Raw genomic sequence first — 23,308 nt, 5'->3', positions numbered from 1 at the left:
CCCCCCTCTCCAGTTGGGCACAGTGCCACTCACCAACCTAGCAGTATCCTGAAGGCGCCAAGCTATGTGAGCACCTTTGCCCCCCAGGCTCCCCTGGCTTGGTGCCTTCGGGATACTGCTAGGTTGGTGAATGGCACTCTGCCTGGCTGGAGGGGGGGGGGGGTTGCCAGGGGGCTTATTTTCAGGGGAGGGCTTATATTTTTGCCCACCTGGAAAATATGGCATTGCCTTATTTTCAAGAAATGTCGTATTTTCAGGGAAACAGGGTAGTTCTTAATGGCCTTCTAGGAGGCCAGGAGCGCAGAAGCCCTCTGGATCTTGGGAAAGAGGCTGTTTCGTAGGGTAGGCACTGCTATATAATTGTAATTTGTTTATTTATTCAATTATATCAAAAAGAGCGGTAAAAACAAAATGCAATATATAGAAGATGTATGGACAAGAGGTTGACAAGAATGATTGGAAAGAAAAGAAAGGTATAAAGATGTATAGGAAATGATATTAATGTAAATTATATTTAATTTGTTTTTCTCTTATTCCCTGGCTTTCATTTCTTTTACTCGGTACTTTTTTCTTTGCTTTGTATAATGCCCATTCTCTCAAAAGGAAATGGCTTGATGAATAGGCAGATATGTAGACACAGGCCCAGATATAGATGCAGAGAAAATCAGTGTGACAAAGTGGTTAAAACGTAGTGTCAGAGAGTCCCACGCTCTGCCACAAAGAAAACTTACGACTTTAGGCCACTCATTACCCTTCAGCAAAACTTTCCTCACCGTTTTTGCAAAGTTAAAATCTTTACAATTAGTCCCCATTTTAGTTCTAGTTAAATGGAACACACGAGCCATTGCATCAGAGTTTATCTTGAAGGAAATGTGTACATTTAATGAGTTGATAAGAAACTGGACTTTGGGAACTGCGCTACTAAAGGAATCTCTTAAATATTCTCTTTATAGAAAATTAGGGATGCTTTCCTCTTGCTTTAAAACTTCTTCATATTCTATTAGCTCATTTTTTTGCTGACCCAAAGCAGAGAAGTTTGGTACTTACTTTAGGAAAATTAGATAAAGTGAGAATCAGAATCCATTGAGGATGAGAAGATACCTCAACAGGAATTACATATGGAAATCCTTTTCTGATAGGGACTGTCGGCCCCTATCCAGTTCACACAATAGAATCATTATATCTAAATTGTAATTTTTCATAGGCCATGAATGCTGATATAATTAAACTTGCATTACCATCTAAGCATCATAATCATGAATGATAAATGACTGAAGGGGTTGCATCAGGAGGACTTACAAATGTAGAGTTCAGTTTTCATGTCTTCACTTAATCTGATCTGACACATCCTTTGTTTCTTATTGAATAATAGCTAAACAGTGAGTCTTCGCCATGGCATTAGGATTTAATTCATAAACTTTTCAATTGCACATTTTAATCAATAAAATAAACATTATGAAAAGAGACAGATTATGCCTTTGTTATCTGCCTGGGCTGACTTTCTTCCTTCATACATGATTCAAAGCCTAAGTAAATAATATATTGTACCATGATTTAATTTTATCTTGTATCAGCCCTTGACATGTATGATATGTTCTGCATTGCAATTTGAAGTGCTGCTCTTAACAGTGGGAATTAAAAGTGTAGTTTAATAAATCTGAACTCTATCCAGGATTTACATTTCGCTTTATAAAAACTGTATAGCTCACTACTTAATTATATGGCTGGCTTGTTCTCAGGGTTACTAAATTATCACAGTTCAGCATACTTCATATAGGTCATAGTATTAACATTTATAAACAGATGGAAAAAATGTCAAATGTCTCTTCAGAACAAAAGTTAACTTTATACTATTTTGTTAGAGTTAGCATTATTATCATTATGTCACCCAAGAAGTCCTGTCAACCTTACAGGCAAGCCAAAATGTCAATTTTCTTCATTGTCATCCTCCCACTCCCATGATATCTAATCCCCTTAAATTTGTTCTCCTTCAGTGAAAAAGAAAAGAGATTGGCACAAACATGACACTGGTCAAGCAACAGAAGTCAAGCCTGTCCAGAATGGTAGTCAAGTGTTTATCAAAGAACTTCGAAGTCGTACATTCCCCAGGTAAGTTGCTAACCCTATTCCTGTGTCATTGATATTAGAAGGAAGGTTTGGAGGCAGGTAGGGTTTCCTTGGTAAAGTGTATGTAGCCAATAGCTATGTAGCTTATAAACTTACAGATCTTGGCCTCATAGCTTTCCACATACTTTCCTGATGCAAACAAATCCCTCACTCTGCTCATTGACAAACACTAGGCCGTATTTGATCCTTAGAAAGCCTGGAACAGCTCCACCATGGTGGGTGGAAAGGTATACAGTACAACTAAAAGAAATAAGTGTCATAAGTTGTGAAAACAACCTATTGGACATTTATCACTCTTAGACATTGCTTCTCCATAGTAGGTAAGAAACAAAATTAATGTGGTGATTCTGTCATTTTATTAAGGTATCTAAAATTCATATGTTCTTCAAAAAGATTTCATTTTATGTAATTATGTAACAGTGTCCTATCAATTGCCAAGTTTCTTCTATGATTAATGAAATACAATGATCTTGTAATATTAAATATCCCTGGCTAAGATCCTTCGGTATTCCATACTTGCAAAAATATTGTTCAATAAAATCTCTTGCCTCTTTAATTAGATTATTTTGAGTCTTGTGTTCATATGGAACACCCTAATGGTAAACAAACTTCTATAGTTTAATTCCATTATATATTGGAATTTATATTACCATTTGTACTGATAACACAAATATATATATATATATATATATATATATATATATATATATATATATATATATATATATATATATACATATACATATACATATACATATACATATACATATACATATACATATACATATACATATACATATACATATACATATACATATACATATACATATACATATATATATATATATATATATATATATATATATATATATATATATATATGTTGTATTTGTACTGATAAATAAATAAAGGGAGACTAGGATAGATCTATTTCGAGCTAATTAGCTCTCATCAGCTAGCCATACCCTTACTGGGATTAGAACCCAGGCTGTATATATCTTAGGCAGGAGTCTTAACCACTAAGCCACGGGTTCTCTTCCTTATCTTATTTGTAACACACACACACACACACACACACACACACATATATATGTGTGTGTGTGTGTGTGTGCGCGCGCGCGTGCGCGCGCGTTCGTAGATTTTCACAGGTTTAGGTATGCTGGTTTTGTTGTATTCGGGTGTTCTCCCGTGTAGGATTGAGATTGTCTTTGCAACGTTTCAGCGAGATCGCACTCGCCATCTTCAGGCTGTGGTCTTAAAGTGTGACCAGAGCTGCCGTCTTTCTGTATATATATACACAGAACAGGACAATGGCATTGCCCTCCTCCCTTACATCAAAGGCACCACAGATAAAATCAGCAAAATTCTCCACAAGCACAATATCAGGACAGCCTTCACCACTGACCAAAAAAATAGCCAACATCTTAAGAAACCCCAAAGACAAAATCCAGCTAGAAAACCAGGGAGTCTACAAAATACCATGCAAAACCTGCCCGGAAATATATATAGGACAGACAAACAGGAGAATAAATGCACACATCACAGAACACAAGAATGCAGTAAGAAAAAAAGAAAAAACTTCTTCCCTTTTCCAGCACCTTAAAGCTACAGGACATGAAATCAATTTTGAAGGAGCCAGGTTAATCTCCAAAACAGAACACCTGAACAAGAGAATAATTATGGAAGCCATCGAAATAGAGAAACACCCCCACAACATGAATAAATGTGAAGATACCTCCCGCCTACCAAACATCTGGAAACCAGCCCTAGCCAATAAACGAACACCACCCACCACCCAAGCCATTACAATACAAAACAACAATGCACACACAGCCAGCACCAATCAGCACCAATCTACCAATCATGATACAACCACCAACCAATCATTCCACCTACTGAAACAAAGCCAGCACTCCATCCCCTCCCACCAAGATATACAGAAAGACGGCAGCTCCGGTCACACTTTAAGACCACAGCCTGAAGATGGCGAGTGCGATCTCGCTGAAACGTTGCAAAGACAATCTCAATCCTACACGGGAGAAGACCCGAATACAACAAAACCAGCATGCATATATATATATGTATTTTTCTTCAATCTAATAGGAACCTATACCTGATCCTTAATTAAGTAATTAATTAATTCATCCATCCACCCACATACTAGACTTTCTAAAGTGGATTTAGAAATCCATTCGTACAGGTTTCCTTATTCTGGATGTCCAAAGTGAGTGAACATCAAGGGTAGATTTCTTTGCATATCATGCTGAGGACAGGGCCATTTACCATAATCCTAGGACCGACTTCACTTGAGTAATATATTTTTAAACTGGAGAAAAGTAGCTACCCAAAAATAAGACAGAATGAAACTTTGCCATATTGTCTTATATTGACTTATATGATTCTATTTAGTAATTAAGATGAGTTGCACTAAAGGAATTTCTGTTTTGAATTTTACAAATCAGTATTAACAGTATGGTGGGAGAAATGCCAGAATTAGTCAAAGCAAACCCATTTTCATAAAACAGGATCAGTAATAAGACGTATTAAAAAGCTAGTTTTTTAAAAAAACAACAATTTACTTTCCCCCAGTTGTAGATGAAAATGAATAACTCTAATTTAAAAAAAATGTTTTAATTTGTGTTCAATAAAATTTTTTATAAAAAAAGAAAATGGAATAACTCTACCTCTTAAAGTTTAATTTATACCTTCTTTGGCTATCCCTATTGAAAGCCACTTGTGTACTTAGAATAAGAGGTGTAGTTTCAAAGAGGCACAGAAGAGGGCGCTCATGCCTTACCCAAAAAAGGTTTTGGTACTTTATGGATGCATGTTATCATCCCAATGAAATTCTGTGCTTTAGGTGTAAGTACATAAAGTAACTTAATAAAGTAAAGTTCGCTAAAGTAAAGTAACCATGCCAGCTTAGAAGAAGCTTTACCACAATATTCAGATATTTCTGACATGCCTTTGATGCTGAGACGCTGTTGACAAAATTGTCTATTCTGAGACTATATTTATTAAGCTTGTTTTTCATCACTTCACAAACTGGTAGCTGATTAGGATATTACATCTCATTTTTCTCTAAATATCCAAACAAGATATTTAAGTTAGCATTTGTCAAACTAAGATGGTAGCTTGTATTTGGTTACAAATTTGGTGGACAAAAGCACATCATTAATCATTGGGTAAACGGTTCCATTGAAGGATTTAACAGCAGTAGCCAAACTGTAATGAGTTGTGATCAAGCTAGCTTACACATCTTTATGTAAGGTTTGATGTGTTGTTGTAGATGAATATTTTCATAATGTTGTTATTTAAAATTATAATTCTAGTATGTGAAGTCTGGACATTTTTAAGAACACTTAATTGGTGGTCATTTGAGTCAAATATTAACAGAAGAGTCAGGACAAAAAAGTTGTTTTCTTGAAAGACACAGACTGCATGCTGTCATTTGCCAGAAATATGACCTTTGTCTACAGCAGAGTTATCATTCATCAGACAAAGGAGGATGTATTAGCTTCAAAGACTGAAAGGTCTATTTACAAATAAGAGTGATCAATAGTCTGTGTCATCTCATTCTTTTTGGGATGGATTTCGAGATCCTGTGTGGTAGAAAAGATAGGAAGAGAGTTGAGTATATAATTGCTGGTGCTATAGTCAGAGTCTTTGCAAATGACTCTTTCTCTTGCAAGGATCACTTCAAACATTTTTCCAAACCATATCTTCATTCCATTTTCCTTGTTTCTTCTTCAGTTTATCTTAGATAAGTTCATTAGCTCAACTACCTGCCCATCTTTCTATTTCCCCTCTCACTTATTTTCTCCTTCCGTGGTCTTCATTTTGTTTTTAAAGGTAATAATTTGATTTTTTAAAAAGATGTAGTTTTTTTTAAACACATTGATTTGATTGTTCATTCTTAGTTGAATTAAGGCTTCCTCTTAATTCAGTCATGCATTAAATTATTATATTCACTTCAGAGGTGGTATTCAGCAGGTTCTGGCCAGTTCTGGAGAACCGGTAGTGGAAATTTTGAGTAGTTTGGAGAACCGGTAAATACCACCTCTGACTGGCCCCACCCCATCTATTCTCTGCCTCCCAAGTCCCAGCTGATTGGAAGGAAATGGGGATTTTGCAGTAACCTTCCCCTGGAGTGGGGAGGGAATGGAGATTTTACAGTATCGTTCCCTTGCCATGCCCACCAAGCCACGCCCACCAAGCCATGGCATGTCCACCAAGCCACACCCTTGGAACTGATAGTAAATTTTTTTGAATCCCACCACTGATTCATTTCTGATTTTTTGATTCCATAAACAATTATTATAGAATATTAATATGTACGTGTTTGCCTTCTTGGCTTTATCGGTAGCATCTCCCACATTGATCCTATTAATAGGTTTATACTTTTGTGTATTTGACTCTCTTCATTTGTCTTTTATCTTGCATCTGTTACTTACATGGGTATCTTTAAGGATGATTTAGGCAGAGGTAGAGGAAGAGCTATGTCTGACTTTTTTCTATGAGGAAGTATCATAGGAGGTATCCCTGAAAATTTAATGGCCAGTGTTTGGCTCAATTAACTATTCTGGAAATGTAGAAGAGGAAGAAGAATTGGTAAGGGCATGACTAGGAGACTCGCTATCACCCTGGAATATTCCAGAAAAATGCCAAGAAAATATCTTGTTTTTTTAAAAATCCATGGCACTAGAAGGGAAGAGGGCAAGATTGACTGTTACACAACATTGCAACTAAACTAAGATTTCAGCTGACTAGCACAATTTTTTTAAAAAAAGAAAACAACTAATTTTCTATGAAAGTTTAAAAGTATGCTTTTCCTATGTGTTTATGGTGATATTTTGGATAACATTTTGGATGTTGTGTCCGTAAATACGTTATTGGGAGTATCATGGGACCATGAGGACACCCTAAGCTTAAGGATTCCTAGAACATATAATTTCAGGGCAGTTAGCACTTTGGAAAATTATATGTCCCAAAGCTTTGTTAATTTGCATTTGCTCACAAATCCCATTAACAATCCTGAACCAGAAAACAATTTCTCAGAAAATGATGAATTATTTAAAATACAATCAAACCTTATGACCTGAAAGAGCCTGCAATTCAAATCAGGAAACAATAAATTCAGGTATTAGCTTGCATATGAAAGAAAAAAAAGATATTATTTTGAGGTTCTGCACAACTATGTGGGTGTCTGATTAAATAAAGCCAGTGGGGTCAATACAGAAAGCAGGAGTTTCAGTCTTAAAGCAAAAGAAAACACCGATTTTGGTGTGAATTTATTGTATAATTGGACGGCAAATTTTGTTTTGTTTTGAACTTGTAGTGCTGAAGATGTGGTAATAAAAGTGACTGGAAACCAGCTAACAATTGAATATTTGGAAGAAAACGGATTCACAGAGCCAGTTCTTATTCCGAAGAAGGATGGCTTAGGCTTATCAGTACCGGCACCAACGTTTTATGTTAGTGATGTTGAAAACTATGTTGGTATGTATTGTTGTTGGTGTTTTACTGTGAATATGAATAATCTCTGGAGCTTTCAATTTGAGTAATTTCCTATCAAAGCAGTGGTAGATTGCAGGCGGTACACCCTGTTACGGGCGTATTGGTGCCTGCTGGGAGTACCGGGTACCATTCTGGTACAGTCCTCCAGAGGGCCCATTCTCCCGCCCGTCCTTCTTACCTGTATTTGAGCTCTTCGGCGCTTCTGCACACACGTATGGCACGTACGGCACCTGCGTGACGCTCCGCTGAGCAGCTGGAGCATCGCGGAGGCTCACAGAGGCATCACAAGAGGTAAGGATGCATGTGCGCACTGCACACATTCATGTGGTGGACGCTGGGCCCCGTTGCACTTTACCGGTTGCAACGGGATCCGGAACCCAACACTATATCAAAGGGTTAGTAGCATGCAGTTCGCAGGGTTCATAGGATCTGTAGTCTGAAAGCTATCGGATTGGGAGGTTTGCATTTTTACACTGTTTCCAATTTCCAATTACCCCTTTGTAAAGTTATTACGCTAGTGAATGCTTAAACATTTCAACTATAATTTTATAGCAGGTCTCATCCGATTTGTACCTTGGTTGGAATATCATGTTTGCTGATCCATCTCCTGTCCTTGGCAGATTTTACTGCGTTACTTTTAATGTTTTTAATCTCTGCTGTCCACTTCTTTTTTTAAAAAAAATATATTATTTTATTGTTTTATCATAAAAAGTAAAATAGAAAACAGAAGAAGAAACAAACAAAATTAAATATATCAAAGTTGTAAATGCTCCAACACTGGGAATAGATTGGATAGCCATTTGTCTGAAGTAGTATAGCGTTTCCTGCCTAAGCAGGGGGTTGGACTAGAGGACCTCCAAGGTCCCCTCCACCTATGTTATTGTATTCTAAACGCATACATTTAACCCTAAGAAACATCAAAAAAAGAGAAAAATAGTGTACAAAAAAAGAAGAATAACTGATCAAATCAATTTAACATTCAATTTGTAGGATCTATCGACTGAAGTCTAACCCTGTTATGAGGAAGCGGGTCTTCGTAAACAAGAGAACAAAGCAAAGTGTTTAGCCTATGGATCTATTATTGAGGGGGTCTTGGTGCTCTCTGAGCCTGCTCTTGCAGATGTTTCATTATCCAAACTAGGCAACTTCATCATTACTAGCACTGATGAGAGGCTGATTAAAGATTCCAGATTTAGAAACTTTTTTCTCATAGCACCTCCATTTAGTGTAATCTTGATGTATACACCTTCCTTAAAAAGCCAAGCACCAAAACGAACACAAATGAACAATGGAAACAGTGCAGTGAAACTTTGATGGATTTATTTTAACAATGTGACTAAAAGATTATTTAAACCTCCCCTGGATGGTATCTGGATTTCTCCAAGGGAGGTTGACCAGAGTGTTTGGGAAACGTTGATTTAGATCAGTGTTTCTCAAACTTGGCGACTTTAAGTCCTGTGGACTTCAACTCCCAGAATTCCCCAGCCAGCTATGCTGGCTGGGGGATTCTGGGAGTTGAAGTCCACAGGACTTAAAGTCGCCAAGTTTGAGAAACACTGATTTATATAAATAGAAAAATAAATTTTAGAATCAGCGTATGTTTTTACAACGTTAATTGAGAAGATGGGATGGATGCAGATGCCACCAATACTTTACTTGAAAAGTCATCTGCATTTCACTTTTAAATGACCCTTGCACATCAACTTAGAAAAATGAATAAAAAATAAATTGCTCTGAAAATGATTATTAATTAGGAAAATATTTCTGAACCAGCATAATAGAAAAGTTGTTCATTTCCCCAGGATTCCTTAGCTGCTCTCTGCAACTCTCACACAATCCTGGGAACTGACAGTTGACTTAAGGAGAGGTACATATTTGTGCGTATAGAGCATATATAAAGTGCGTATAATCAAGACTATGGTTTTCCCAGTTGCAATGTATAAGGCTGTGAAAGTTGGACCTGAAAGGCTGAACGCCAAAGAATGGAGGCCTTTGAACTATGGTGCTGGAGAAGACTCCTGCGAGTCCCTTGGACTGCAGGGCGACCAAACCAGTCAGTCCTAGAGGAGATCAAATCTGACTGCTCTTTAGAAGGCCAGATCCTGAAGATGAAACTCAAATACTTTGTCCACCTAATGAGAAGGAAGGACTCACTGGAAAAGAGCCTAATGCTGGGATAGATTGAGGGCAAAAGAAGAAGGGGATGACAGAGAATGAGGTGGCTGGATGGAGTCACCGAAGCAGTAGACATGAGCTTAAATGGACTCCAGAAGATGGTAGAGGACAGGAAGGCCTGGAATAATGTTGTCCAATGTGGTTGCAATGGGTCAGACATGACTTCGTAACTAACAACAACAACATATTTGTGCTGCCAGTGACTTCAAACTCTTTTGGGGTCTTCAAATTGAAAGTGTTAGACAGAGCAACCATAAACATAACCATAGGCTTGGTTGCCAGATGAACCATCTCATTTTCTCAATTTTTAAAATAGGTTTCCTATTTCTTAATATCCTTTTGCAAGTACAGTTCTTTTTGTCCCAAAGAGCAAACTTTTTGCATGGGTCTATTTTCATGGTCTCATGAAATGAAGCTCTGTGAATTATACTTTGCCTTATAACTTACACTGCATTCAAGTTTACAGTCCCATTTTCTTGGGTTGGTTGTTTTTTTTTTAGGACCAGAAAGGAGTGTGGATGTTACAGATGTCACTAAACAGAAGGACTGCAAGATGAAACTAAAAGAATTTGTTGATTACTATTATAGCACAAATCGAAAAAGAGTCCTGAATGTAACTAACTTGGAGTTTTCAGATACAAGGTGAGATAGTATGTGAAGCCACAGATTCTAAAGATATTCTTTTTTCCCATTATATTTAGAATATTTTTAAGAATAGTAACATCCATAGCCTGTGGAATGATGGAATCCGGAGTCTGACTTTATTCTATAGATTAGAATATGTTTTCCAGACAAATTAGTATAATCTGCATCTCCACATGCTTGAATTTTGTATTCACAAATTAACAAACTATATAATTTAATTTTTGGGAAGTAGGAGTTCAGAAAATCAAAGAAACCGAACAAAAGATTGCTAGGGAAAGAATTCTATTTTATTTGTCAAGAGACTGCAGTGATAATTAATGTAGATTACAAAAAGGCTGAAGGTTGATGGCAAAATCATTTATTTTGTAAAGTCCACATCTTTCTATTATTTATTGTTTTAATAATGTAATCCCTTTTCCTGCACAGATAAAATATTTTTTTTCTAAACAGCATGATTACAGTTTAGCCATTTAATCCCCCACCCTTCAGAAACTATTGTAAAGAAAGGCATTTTTTATTGCAGAAAATTGCTCACATTACATTATCCTCACATACTACTGATTTAATAACTGGTTAGCAAATATATTCTTCAGCAAAGAGTATAGCATTTTAATAAGGTCTCAAGTTCTGCCTTGACATGGAGGATAATAAAAAAAATAGGTTTACAATGAGAGCATTTTATACTTAATACGTCACACAAAGAGGCATTTCAAAAGTAAAATCACATCTCCATCTCAGTTTAATTAAGTTGTTTTCTATCCATTTTGAATAAATAAGCATTCAGAAAGTGCTATTTTCTTGCTCTTTCAATTATATATGCATCTGGGATACGAAATCCTTTGCTAAAACAGTCTTCATTTAATTTCTGTTCTGATTTATTTAGAAAAGATTGTCGTACAGAAAGAAGGTTGCCAGATTTATTTATTTATTGATATTTCATACATTTGTGCACTGCCTTCCATTATTGTACACTTCAAGGAGGTTTACAAAGCACAAAAATGCAAAATGAAAATAAATTGAAAAGTATAAAAGATGATGAAACTGTATATTTAATTGCTGCCTAATATAATATTTATCCACAGTTTTTATTCTTTTATGTTTTATTTATTGTATGCCATCCAGTTTTTCTCTGAGAGTGAGGTGGGCATTTTATGAATGTGATATGTAAATAAATAAAATAAATAAATAAATTTAAGTAGAAGAAATATGAGACCCGTAAGAAAATCTACCACTATAGAGAGCTCTTTTTTGTCACCATTTGTTACATTTCCTTGTAGCCCTATATTTCTAATAGCTAATAGCTCTTAAGTATGCCTGTGAAATGGAGCCATACTCCCCTTCTAAACTTTTTTCCTAAAATAAATAAATTCTACACATCTACAACTTTGTGAATTTCCCAAACTTTCGAATTAGCTGTTTCATCTATACAGGCGATATTAGTTTGTCTACATGACAACTACACATATAGAATTTAGATTCCTAATTGGTATGTAGAAATGAATAAGATTCTACCCACCCCTTTTCTTTATCCTACTTTCCTGAATCTCCCTTTGTGTTTCAGAAAATAGAATGCGATTCTGGGCTGTCCCTCCCTCTCGCATCTTCCCATTCTACCTTCTCAAATAAACCTGTTTGTATGTCAATGGCACTGGTTTTGATACTTAATCAACAGTACTTATAACTGGACCATTGTAAATCAAGAGATCCAATGTAAGCTCTTTCCAGAGTTATGGTACCATATTTGAACTCAGTGGATTTCTTGCTTGCTTTTCACTTCAAGATGCTTAAATGTAATTCAAATACCAAATGCACAGTGTTTTTGAATCCCATGAATATATATGAATGTTAAAGTTAAAATTACGGTGTTTTTTGCACTATAAGACGCTCTGGAACTTAGGATGCGCTTAGCTTTTGGGAAGGAAAACAAGAAAAAAAAATCTGCCTCTGCCTCCCAGCATCCATCCAGTATTCATCCGGCTAGCATCCTTGCAGCAAACAGCCTGGTCAGCTTCAGCACGTTATCGCAACCCAAACATGTGGCTTCTTAGGGCTCCACTCCATTGTGCCCCCCCTCCACCGGTCAACTAAGCTGAGCTGCCACCGGTGCCGGGGAACACTGGAGCATTCACTACCAAGCAGCAGATTGGCAATTGGATCGGCTTCCCAGAATACTGCTAATCAGCTGGGATCACCACTGCCAATCACTGCCAGTGGCAGAGAATGACAGTGATAGATGGTAGCTGCAGCGATCCTCACCACCTAGAACAGCTGATCAGCAGTATTACGGGAGACCAATCCAATAGCCAATCAGCTGCTTGGCAGCGAAGGCTCCAGTGTTCCCTGGAGGTGGCATTTGCCACCACTGCACCAACCCCCCCTCTCCCCCACCACAACATTCACTCTATAAGATGGACATACATTTCCACCCACTTTTGGGGGGGAGGGGGAATGCGTCTTATAGTTTTTTTTAAAAAAAGGTAATCAACAGTTAAATGCCTGGTAGAAGAGATGTATATTAACAGAAATAACAAATACAATTCCATGGAGAACGCATTCCTGGCAGGGAGGCCTCTTCCTGACCTTGCCATTTTCTCAGAAACAGGAGTGTGAATTAAGAAAATCCTTTCAATGTTCTTTAATTGAGTTCAGATGCTTTAATTTTTCTTTCCTGTTTTAAAACAGAATGTCCAGTTTTGTAGAGTCTCCTGAAATAGTGAAAAAGCTCTCATGGGTGGAAAATTATTGGCCTGATGATGCTCTGCTGGGAAAACCAAAAGTGACCAAATACTGCCTGATTTGTGTGAAGGACAGCTACACAGATTTCCATATTGACTCTGGTGGAGCCTCTGCCTGGTATCACATCTTAAAAGTAAGATGCTTTATTCCAGTTAATCATGAGCAATGAATAGTGTAACAAATTCACACTAAACTTTGGAGTTTGCAATTATTGAAGGTAGAAATAAGAAAAAATAAGACTCAGCATATGTTCGACATGCAGTGCTGGCAGTGATCTTGCTGATAGGATCATCAAAAAAATTATTCAATATAAGGAGAGGGAAGCATGGAGAAATAACTTACATTGTTTAAATATCTAAAATGTGGCTAATTCTAATGTGCAGGTATACATGTTTTGTGATGGGTCAAAAATACATTTGAATAAAATAGCCATAGAAATAGCACTTAGAAACGTCTTAGATACTGCTCCATAGAGCTTTACAGAACTCTGTGTGGTTTACAGATGTAAGCATATTGCAGATTGGAGGAGGAGCTTCCGGCAATGGCGGTCGCCTCCTGAAGCTCCGGAACATCAAGGAGCTCGGCGATGGGGGAAAGAGGCTGTATCCGGCCCTCGTTCCATCTGAGGGCCAGGAGTCAGACAGCATGACCAGCCTGGCCCATTTTGGACCCATTTGGGTCCTCCAGGGTGGGTCAGGAGGCTGGAGGGAAGGCTAGAGAGAAGATGGTGTGCGGAGCGGGGAGAGAAGCCGGCAGCGGAAATGGCGGCGTTGCGGCAGTGGCGGCAGCGTTGGAGAGAGCGGGAGGAAGGAGGAATGTGAGGCTGTGAGCTGTGAGCTGAGAGGCTGCGTGAGAAAGGCTATAGCCGCGGTGACGCTGGGTAGAGAAATGTTGGAACGTTGGAAGGAGAGAGGCTGGTGAGCAAACGTTGGAAGGAGAGAGGCGGGTGAGCAAACACTGGAAGGAGAGAGGCTGGTGAGGCTGGTGAGCAACGTTGGAAGGAGAGAGGGAAGAAGAAGTTGAAAGGAGAGAGGCTGGTGAGCAGAGAGGATTGGAAGGAGAGAAGGAGAGATTGGAGAGAGTAAAGAAGGAGTTGGAAGGAGAGAAGCTGGTGAATAGAAGGACGCTGGAAGGAGAGAGGCTGGCACCAACAGCAGCAGCCGCTGAAAGAGCTGCCATGGACGCCAGGAACATCATTAGGACATTGGGTGAGACCTACCAACATCTGGATTTTGGGTGGGAGTCATGAGAGAGCAGGACTGGAATGGAGGCTGGGAGCGACTGGGGGCGGCCTGGAACACCGGAGGCTGCCAGAAGCCCTATATTAGGGCCATGGGTAGGCCACAGGGATGCCTAGGCCAAGACCATCTGCCCCCAAGAACATCAGCCCCCTCCCAATTGGGAACCCCATTCCTTAAGAACTCCAGATTACTATCTACAAACTCTCTCTATGAACTCCCACCCACCTAGGATCATCTAGGCTGCTACCACCCTTTGGACCATCTCTCCACCACCCAGACCACAACTTGGACATTTGATCACTCTTCCCCCCCTTTTTTTTGACTGACCACTCATCATCTACAACACCTTTGACCCCATCGTGTTTTTTAAAGATTTTTAAGATTATTTATTCGAGGCTAGACCTGCTCCGCCTGCGGGAGTCCCCCCTCTCGCAGGCATGGCCCTTGACGCTCGTAAGGGCCCGCCTTGATGACGGCTTTATAGACCCTGAGAGGTGGAAGAAATGGAAGAAACGGAAGCTTAGGGGTTTTTTAACTAAATGTTTTTTATCTTTTTAGGGGGTTCCAGGGAAGGTTTTAGGGTGGGGGGGGAACCGGCCAGAAGGGGGGCCAGTGCCAGGCGAACAGGTGAGTCTAGGAGGGAAGTGAGTGTGGTGGAGGGGGGGAGGGGAAAGAACATTCCAATAGAGGGTTGTCTTATTACATCGGTCGCGGGGAGGAGGGGATGCGAGGACAGGAGAAGACCACAACGTCGGTTGGGAGACCGTGGTTGTTGGTTACACCCGGTCGTTTGTACCAACCCCCGCAATCTAGGTGGTCAGGAACTACAGAGCCAGGGCCTGAGGCTGATGCTCTGCAATGCAAGGTCCGTGACCAACAAGGCCCCCCTCATTAATGAGTTGATCTCAGAGTGGGAGCTGGACCTTGCAGGGATAACGGAGACCTGGTTGGGCCACGAGGGTGGTTTACCCCTCGTGGAAATGTGCCCACCGGGTTTCCGTGCATTCCATCAGCCTCGGGCCCTGGGTAAGGGTGGTGGGGTGGCGGTAGTTATACGGGAATGTCTAGAGCCGAGGGAGTTCACTGTACCTCAGATACCCGGATGTGAGTCCCTTGGTGTGAAATGGGGCCCAGGGAGGCAGTGGGGCTTGCTGATTGTATACTTGGCTCCTCGCTATGCGTCAGCAGCCCTGCCCGAGCTCCTCGAGCTGATCTCAGAGACGGCAGTTGAGACCCCCAAGCTTGTGGTTATGGGGGATTTCAACTTGCCGTCAACGGGGGAAGCATCTGAGGTAGCTCGGGAGTTCATGGCTTCCATGACAGCCATGGACCTGACCCAATTAATTCAGGGCCCCACACACGAAGGTGGCCACACTCTGGACCTTGTTTTCGTATCTGAACAGTGGACGAGTGATCTGGGAAGAGGGGATGTAACCATCACTCCCCTGTCATGGTCAGATCACTCATGTCTCCGGCTGGACTTCCCTGGCGCTACCCCCCACTGCGAGGAGGCGGAACCAAACTGTCCAAGTTGGTACCGCCCCAGGCGCCTGATGGAACCGGATAGGTTCCAGATGGAGCTTGGGCCATTCCCTGTAGCCCTGACCCGCTCTCGCTCCGAGAACCTAGTGGCCGCCTGGAATAGGGCGGCCGCTGGGGCCCTGGGCCGAGTTGCGCCTTTGCGGCCTCTCCTGCGGCGACAACCCACCCGGGCTCCTTGGTTTACCGAGGACCTGAGGGTGATGAAGCGCCATAGGAGATGCCTAGAGGGCAGGTGGAGGTCCTCACGCTCCGAATCTGACCGAACACAGGTAAGAGCCTATTCACGGACTTACCTTGTGGCATTAAGAGTGACCAAACGCAGACATTGTGCCACTCTTATTGCGTCCGCCGATAACCGCCTTGCCGCCCTGTTTCGGGTGACCCGCTCTCTCTTATCACAGAGGACGCGGGAAGCCCCTTTACAGGGCAGAGCAGAGGAGTTTGGGGAATATCTGCAGGACCAAATCGCTCAGATCAGGAGCGGATGGGCCCCCTTCAGTGGACCAGAGGAGCTGCCAACAGTGAGTCTTGTGAGACCATTCTGGGAGGAGTTTGATTCTGTTGCCTCCGAGGATTTGGATAGGTTGCGTGGACGGCTGCGACCGACCACATGTTTAATGGACCCATGTCCCTCCTGGTTGGTACTGGCATCCTGGGAAGTGACACGAGGCTGGCTACTGGGCTTGGTGAACGCCTCTTTGAGTGAGGGGTCCTTACCTGCCGCCTTGAAAGAGGCGGTGGTGAGGCCCTTACTCAAGAAGCCTTCCCTTGATCCGTCGGAGCTAGCTAATTATCGTCCAGTCTCCAACCTTCCCTTTTTAGCGAAGGTTGTAGAGAATGTGGTGGCACAGCAGTTTCCACGACACCTTGAGGAATCCGAATATCTAGACCCACGCCAGTCCGGCTTCCGGCCCGGACATAGCACGGAGACGGCCTTGGTCGCGTTGGTGGATGATCTCTGGAGGGCCAGAGATAGGGGTTGTTCCTCTATCCTGGTCCTATTAGATCTCTCGGCGGCTTTTGATACCATCGACCATGGTATCCTATTGCGCTGGCTGGGATGGGAGTTGGAGGCACCGTTCTGCAGTGGTTCGGCTCCTACCTCTCCGACCAGACGCAATGTGTGTTGGCAGAGGGGCAGAGGTCGACCCTAAGGCCACTCATTTGTGGGGTGCCTCAGGGGTCGGTCCTTTTGCCCCTTCTGTTCAACGCATATGTGAAGCCGCTGGGGGAGATCATCCATGGTTTTGGGGTGGAGTATCATCTGTACGCTGATGATACGCAGCTGTACATTTCCACCCCAGACCACCCCAACGAGGCTGTCGAGGTGATGACCCGGTGTTTGGAAGCCGTCGGGGTCTGGATGGGAGACAACAGACTCAAGCTCAATCCCTCCAAGACTGAGTGGCTGTGGCTACCGGCACCCCGGTTCAGTCAGTTGATTCCATCACTGACCATAGGGGGCGAGCAATTGCCCCCTGTGGAACGGGCGCGCAATTTGGGCGTCCTCCTAGATGCCCGGCTGTCAATGGATGACCATGTGGCAGCCGTGGCAAGGGGGGCGTTCCACCAGGTTCGCCTGGTGCGCCAATTGCGCCCCCTACTGGACCGGGATGCCCTACACACGGTCACTCATGCACTGGTGATGTCTCGGCTGGACTACTGCAATGCCCTCTACATGGGGCTTCCCTTGGGACGCGCTCGAAGACTGCAGCTAGTCCAGAACGCAGCCGCGCGGGCTATTATGGGGAGTACTAGGTACTCCCACGTAACACCGCTCCTGCGCGAGCTGCACTGGCTGCCTGTGGTCTTTCGGGTGCGTTTCAAGGTGTTAATTACCATCTTTAAAGCGCTCCATGGCTCAGGACCTAGGTACTTGCGGGATCGCATCCTATCACACACTTCCCTGCGACCGATTCGCTCTCACAGGGAAGGACTCCTCCGGGTGCCGTCCACTAAGCAATGCCAACGGGCGGCACCTAGGAGTAGAGCCTTCTCTGTGATGGGCCCAACCCTCTGGAATGACCTCCCCCCCCCGATATCAGAACCACCACCGACTTCCGCTCCTTCCGGCAAAAACTGAAGACTCACCTGTTCCGTTTAGCCGGCCTGGCCCATTCATAGTTCATTCTACCTCCTGGCAGATATTTTAATTGGGTATTTTTAGGGTTATTTAAATATTGTTTTTAACTGCTTTGCTTTTTGTACAGTTTCTTATTGCCTCCTCTTTTATGTTTGTATTTATGTTTGTATTTTCTATCTATTGATGTGTTTTATCTGACTGTACACTGCCCCGAGTCCCTTTGGGGAGAGGGGGCGGTATAAAAGTCTAAATAAAAGTAAAGTAAAGCCCCCAACAATCCTCATTTTACTGACATTGAAAGGATGGAAGCCCGAGTCAACCTTGATCATGTCAGGATCGAACTCCAGACTGTGGGCAGAAAAGTTGAATAATAAAAAACAGACTACATTTTTTGGAATTTAAACTTACTATTAAAGTGTTATTAAGACATTCTGATGCTAAGGAGTTAGACATTCTACTCCCCCTCCCCACCTGAAAAGAATTCTGTTCCAATTGCCACTTGGGTGTGGCCGTGGCTAGCGTATGATTCATCCAGCCTGCAGGCTGGGAGTTTAGACATTGTACTTCCCCTCGCCACCTGAAAAATGCTCTGATGCTAAGGAGTTAGCCTGAGGGAGAGAAAGGGATAGGATTCTGTGGGGCAAACCTGAGGGAGAGAAGGGGATAGGAGTGGCTGATCATAACTACTCATTTATTTTCAAGCTGTAAGTGTTAATTTATCAAGCCTGATCACATAGTTTTGTAGCAGAGCATGGATATATAGAGTGTGTGTTTGTGTGTGTGTGTAATGAATATCTGATAAGAATGTGACAGGCCAGGGAAGGCTTGAAGTTAAAAAACTAAATCTGAATTGATCTAAGACAATTTTTCTGATCCAGGGAGAAAAGATATTTTATCTCATCAAACCAACCTCTGCAAATATCTCCCTCTATGAGCGTTGGCAGTCAGCAGCAAATCACAGCGAGATGTTTTTTGCTGATCAAGTGGATAAATGTTACAAATGCACAGTTAAACAAGGACAAACACTCTTCATTCCATCAGGTAAGGAAGAGGTTGGAGTTAAAACTTAAAAATGAGGGGCTTGCTTTCAACAGGTTTGTTGGTCTGAATCCTGGAAGTACAAATCACTAATGATGAGAGGTGATATAGAGTTATATAATTTCTAGTTAATTTCCCTAGAACTTTAAGATTTGTGGACTTCAACTCCGGCTGGCTGGGGAATTCTGGGAGTTGAAGTCCACAAATCTTAAAGTTCCCAAGTTTGGACACCCCTGCCCTAGAATATGAATCCATTGCTTCTGCAGCATGCAATACTCAGTTATATATCTGTAGAGAGTCTACATTCCAAACAACAAATAAGTAGCACCCCCATGTCATCTTTTAGTAGGCCAGATTTGGATTTTCAAAGGGTGAATCTCAATTAGAAATAACCTTCCAAACACTACATTTCCCAGAATCCTTCACCATTGGACATATTTGTTCAGCTGTTAGTATTTTAGTTCAGCTAAGTATTTTAGTTTTGCTAAGATAGCCATGAATTCCCAAACTGTTCTCAATTCCAAGACCAAGAAAGGCAACTTCATGCAATATTTGTAGGGATGCAGATTCTTGGACTAGATGTTACAAGGGTCAGAAATTCATATGTACAATACCAATATATGAGTAGTAGAATAGTTAATTCCATATTTAACTCTTGCTGAGTCACCTTGTAAATGCCTTACTGAATGTTTTTCATCATTAATGTCTCAACTGATCGTTGCCAGAGATAAGTCTAGCAAAGAATAAGGTGTTCACACAGAATGTCTATAGGAGAGAATAAATTACAAGGGAAGGGCATGTCATATTCCTTTTCTCCCAGCAGCTGTCTCTTGTCAGTTCCTCCCATGTTACTCCAGTTTCCAGAGCACAAAGCTGTTCTCACAGAAGATTGTACAAATATAAGCAGGAATAAGTGAAGCAAGCGTATTTATCGTATGTTTTGACTCTGTAGACTTTAGGGTATACTCAAATTAGGCTATTTTTCATCAGACATCATTTATTTTCAATTATTATTTGAGATTCTTGGGTGCCTACTAGAAGTGCTGCTTACAGATAATCAGATCTGAAGCCTTATTTGTGAGGTTACGCACTAAGGATCAGATGGGATAACTATTGCATTGCAGTTTCTTTGCATGAAGTTGCCTTTCTTGGTCTTGGAATTGAGAACAGGTTGGGAATTCATGGCTATCTTAGCAACTATGGACTTGATCCATGCATCACAACCTATATCGAGGAAGTCATATGTTAGTTTTTGGGTTTTGTCTTAGGCAATACAATATGAACCCTTCCACAGGACGGAAGGACTATTTGAATGGTTTGCCCCTGTTATATTATGAACCCTATTGGAAGGAGCAGTCTTGTTGCAAGATTTGACTGATTGTTGCTTGGAATGACAAGATAATGGCACTTTGGAACAGATTGCACCATTCTGGACAGTATGCAAATCCTGGAGTCTTACCGGATTTTTTAGAGGAACTATAGGAGATGACATTACATGATATGTAGGATTTTAGACTGAGATTGAGGTGGCATTCATTACAGTTGTTTATTACCTTTGAAAGGCTCAGGATAGGGTGGTACTTCCAACCTAGCCTTGCTGGATCCTGATATCCTTCTGGATTAGTATATGGGTTGGATGTAGGGGGCATAATTCTAAGAAGGTTCTCCTCCTTCATTTGAGGCTGATTCTAGTTGGTGTTGATGGAAGAGAGAAATCCATCTTAACACTTAACCCTACATTGTGGGGTCCCTATGTGTTACTCTATACCAGTAATGGTGAATTTTTTTGGCACCAAGTGCCGAAAAGAGAGCACCTGCACGCACACACACACGTCAGGCCTGCAACCTGAAAGAGGAGTTGTAAAGGGGGAATGTGCGTACATGTGCACACCGGGAAATGAAATTCTGATTTCCGGCACATGCGTACACACCAGCCACCTGGTCTTCTGGCTACTGGCACACAAGCACTCGTGACAATCAGCTGGCTGGCACACATGCCCACACCAGAAAATGGTCCAGTTTCTGGCACTGCTGCATGGATGAAGGCCAGCTGATCGTTGCACATGGTGGCATGCCAGAAACCCAGAAGAGGAATTGGTGCTGCCTCACATGCCAGGTAACATGGCTCCATGTGCCACTTTGGGCATGCATGCCATAGGTTGGCCATCACGGCTCTATACTGACTTCTCTTTAACACCTGTTAAGTAACATTGATAAGCTGAGGATACACAGTTGTATATCTCTGCGCCAGGATTCTCAATTAATTTCCTCTAGGTTCTTTATCAGTATCTGCTAATTTGCCCTTCTTCCCACCCCTCCCCTTTGTGCTCCAAAAATTCTATATGTCATGGAAACTTTGAGAATGAAGTCTGCTTCCAACACTAGTTCTTTCTTACCTAGGAAGATTTGGAAGTATAGCCTGCTTTGACTGTCCGAAAGGTAGACGTATTTCCTATACAGGAAAGATAAACTAGTTTCCAAAATCCTCCTGAGTTGAAAGGAGCTCCCAGTGAATTGAAAATATGAACAATGTAGTTAAATTGGTGATTATAATAAATGTTTAACAAAAAAAAATGTATATGTTTGCTTTTTTTTTCAAAGGATGGATTTATGCAACTTTAACACCTGTTGATTGCCTGGCCTTTGCAGGACATTTTCTACATAGTTTAAGTGTTGAGATGCAGATGAGGTAAGGCAATTGTGGATAATTAACTATATTTCTTTAAAAAAAAAGATGAAAATTGGTTACAGCTTTAGGCACATGCCTGAACATGTATATTGAAATAGATTCCCAACTTGTTCTTCCAAGCTGCTATCATATCACACTTAACAATTTTCTAACGCACAGTTGAAAGGTGTGTCGCATTTTCCCATATTTTTATTTCATGTGTTGCACCAGGTTTATTAGAACAAATTGTTTTTTAAAGAAACAACACTATTATTTGCAACATTGTTCAATTGCTGTAACTGCAGTCATATAATATTATGAAACTGATCATTTCCACTGTTCTAATCTCTGTTTGAATATTTTCTTGTATTTGTTCACACTTAATATTCAACTCTTCTGAATAAGTATGAGTGAATTTTGTATTGGGCTTCAGGAAAATACATTTTTGGCTACGTTACACTAAATGAGTATGATACATTAAGTCAGATTGAATTTGAGGAATTACATATAGAATTGTAGTTCCTCCTGTGTTATAAGTCCAACACTGTACATGTTGTATAATTTTGCTGTACATTTGTTTGGCGTCTATTATTCCTTTGGTGATGATTACTGAGTTATATCATTGCTAGCTGTTCTTTTAAAATCAGCATGTAAGACACTCTTTGTTTTGAATGTGTGTATTTCTGTAGCGATTGACAATTCCAGATAACTGCCTGGAAATGAAAGCTATACCGGATGTATTCTGGGCAATGATGGTAGAAATGTTTTTTTTTGGATGGGGAGGAAAGACTTTTTGTGATCTTTGCAATTGAAACTTTTTTTTGCTGTGTTTCCTAGAGCATATGAAGTTGAAAGACGATTAAAAATTGTCAGTTTAACCCAGTTTCCCAACTATGAAACAGCATGTTGGTATACAGGAAGATATCTGCTGGAATCATTTAAAGGTAAATAAAAGTAACTTTCCTGCTCCTGTTCTATACCATGATGTTAATTTCCATTAATATTTAAGCTGGCGACCATAGCCATTTATTGTAATAATCTGCATGCTTTTGGGGGAGGGGGGGATAAACTTCACGAATGAACCACTCAGATTCAATCCCGATTATGTATCTATTTATGTATTCATATCTCACTTTCCTCTAAGTTCTCAGTGACATATATAGAGGTGTTCCCAAATTTTATTTCCTTTCAGCAACAATATGAAGTAGGTTGAGATTGGTCCACATATCCCTGTGGATCTTTGTGGTTGAATAGACATTTCATTCTCCTGTGCGCTGCTTGGAGAGTCCAAGCATGGGTTAACACAGCCTAACTGCCCTAGGACTGACTGAGTTTTTTCCTTGACCACGCCCCCTTTGCCTCTGGCAGGTCAGTTTTAAAAACTCAGTCCGCCCGATAGGACTGTTGCAGGGGAGTTCTCCAGTTTAGGCTTTTTGCTTGGACTCCCCACATCAGCATTTAAAGAAATTCCTGACCATTTAATTTGACAATCAGCTAAAGCATTTCTTGACAGCTCAGGAGGTCTGAGATTCATCG

At 41.1% G+C, this 23,308-nt stretch overlaps 1 protein-coding gene across 2 annotated transcripts in view; it reads left to right on the top strand.

Annotated features, from left to right (window-relative positions):
• Positions 1–23,308, top strand: part of PHF2 (PHD finger protein 2) — a 156,113-nt gene that overhangs the window by 86,368 nt on the left and 46,437 nt on the right. For both annotated transcript variants that reach the window (XM_081937062.1, XM_081937063.1), the window contains 7 exons: positions 1,995–2,109; positions 7,466–7,626; positions 10,320–10,461; positions 13,147–13,333; positions 18,945–19,107; positions 21,706–21,793; positions 22,610–22,716. In XM_081937062.1, the coding sequence (XP_081793188.1) occupies positions 1,995–2,109; positions 7,466–7,626; positions 10,320–10,461; positions 13,147–13,333; positions 18,945–19,107; positions 21,706–21,793; positions 22,610–22,716 (963 nt within the window). The remainder of the gene's footprint in view (positions 1–1,994; positions 2,110–7,465; positions 7,627–10,319; positions 10,462–13,146; positions 13,334–18,944; positions 19,108–21,705; positions 21,794–22,609; positions 22,717–23,308) is intronic.

This window comes from Natrix helvetica (genome assembly GCF_964273705.1).
Source record: "Natrix helvetica genome assembly, chromosome: 1".
NCBI classification, from domain to species: Eukaryota; Metazoa; Chordata; class Lepidosauria; order Squamata; family Natricidae; genus Natrix; species Natrix helvetica.
Note: the sequence above shows the minus strand (reverse complement) of the source record. Positions and strands in the feature narration are given on the sequence as shown.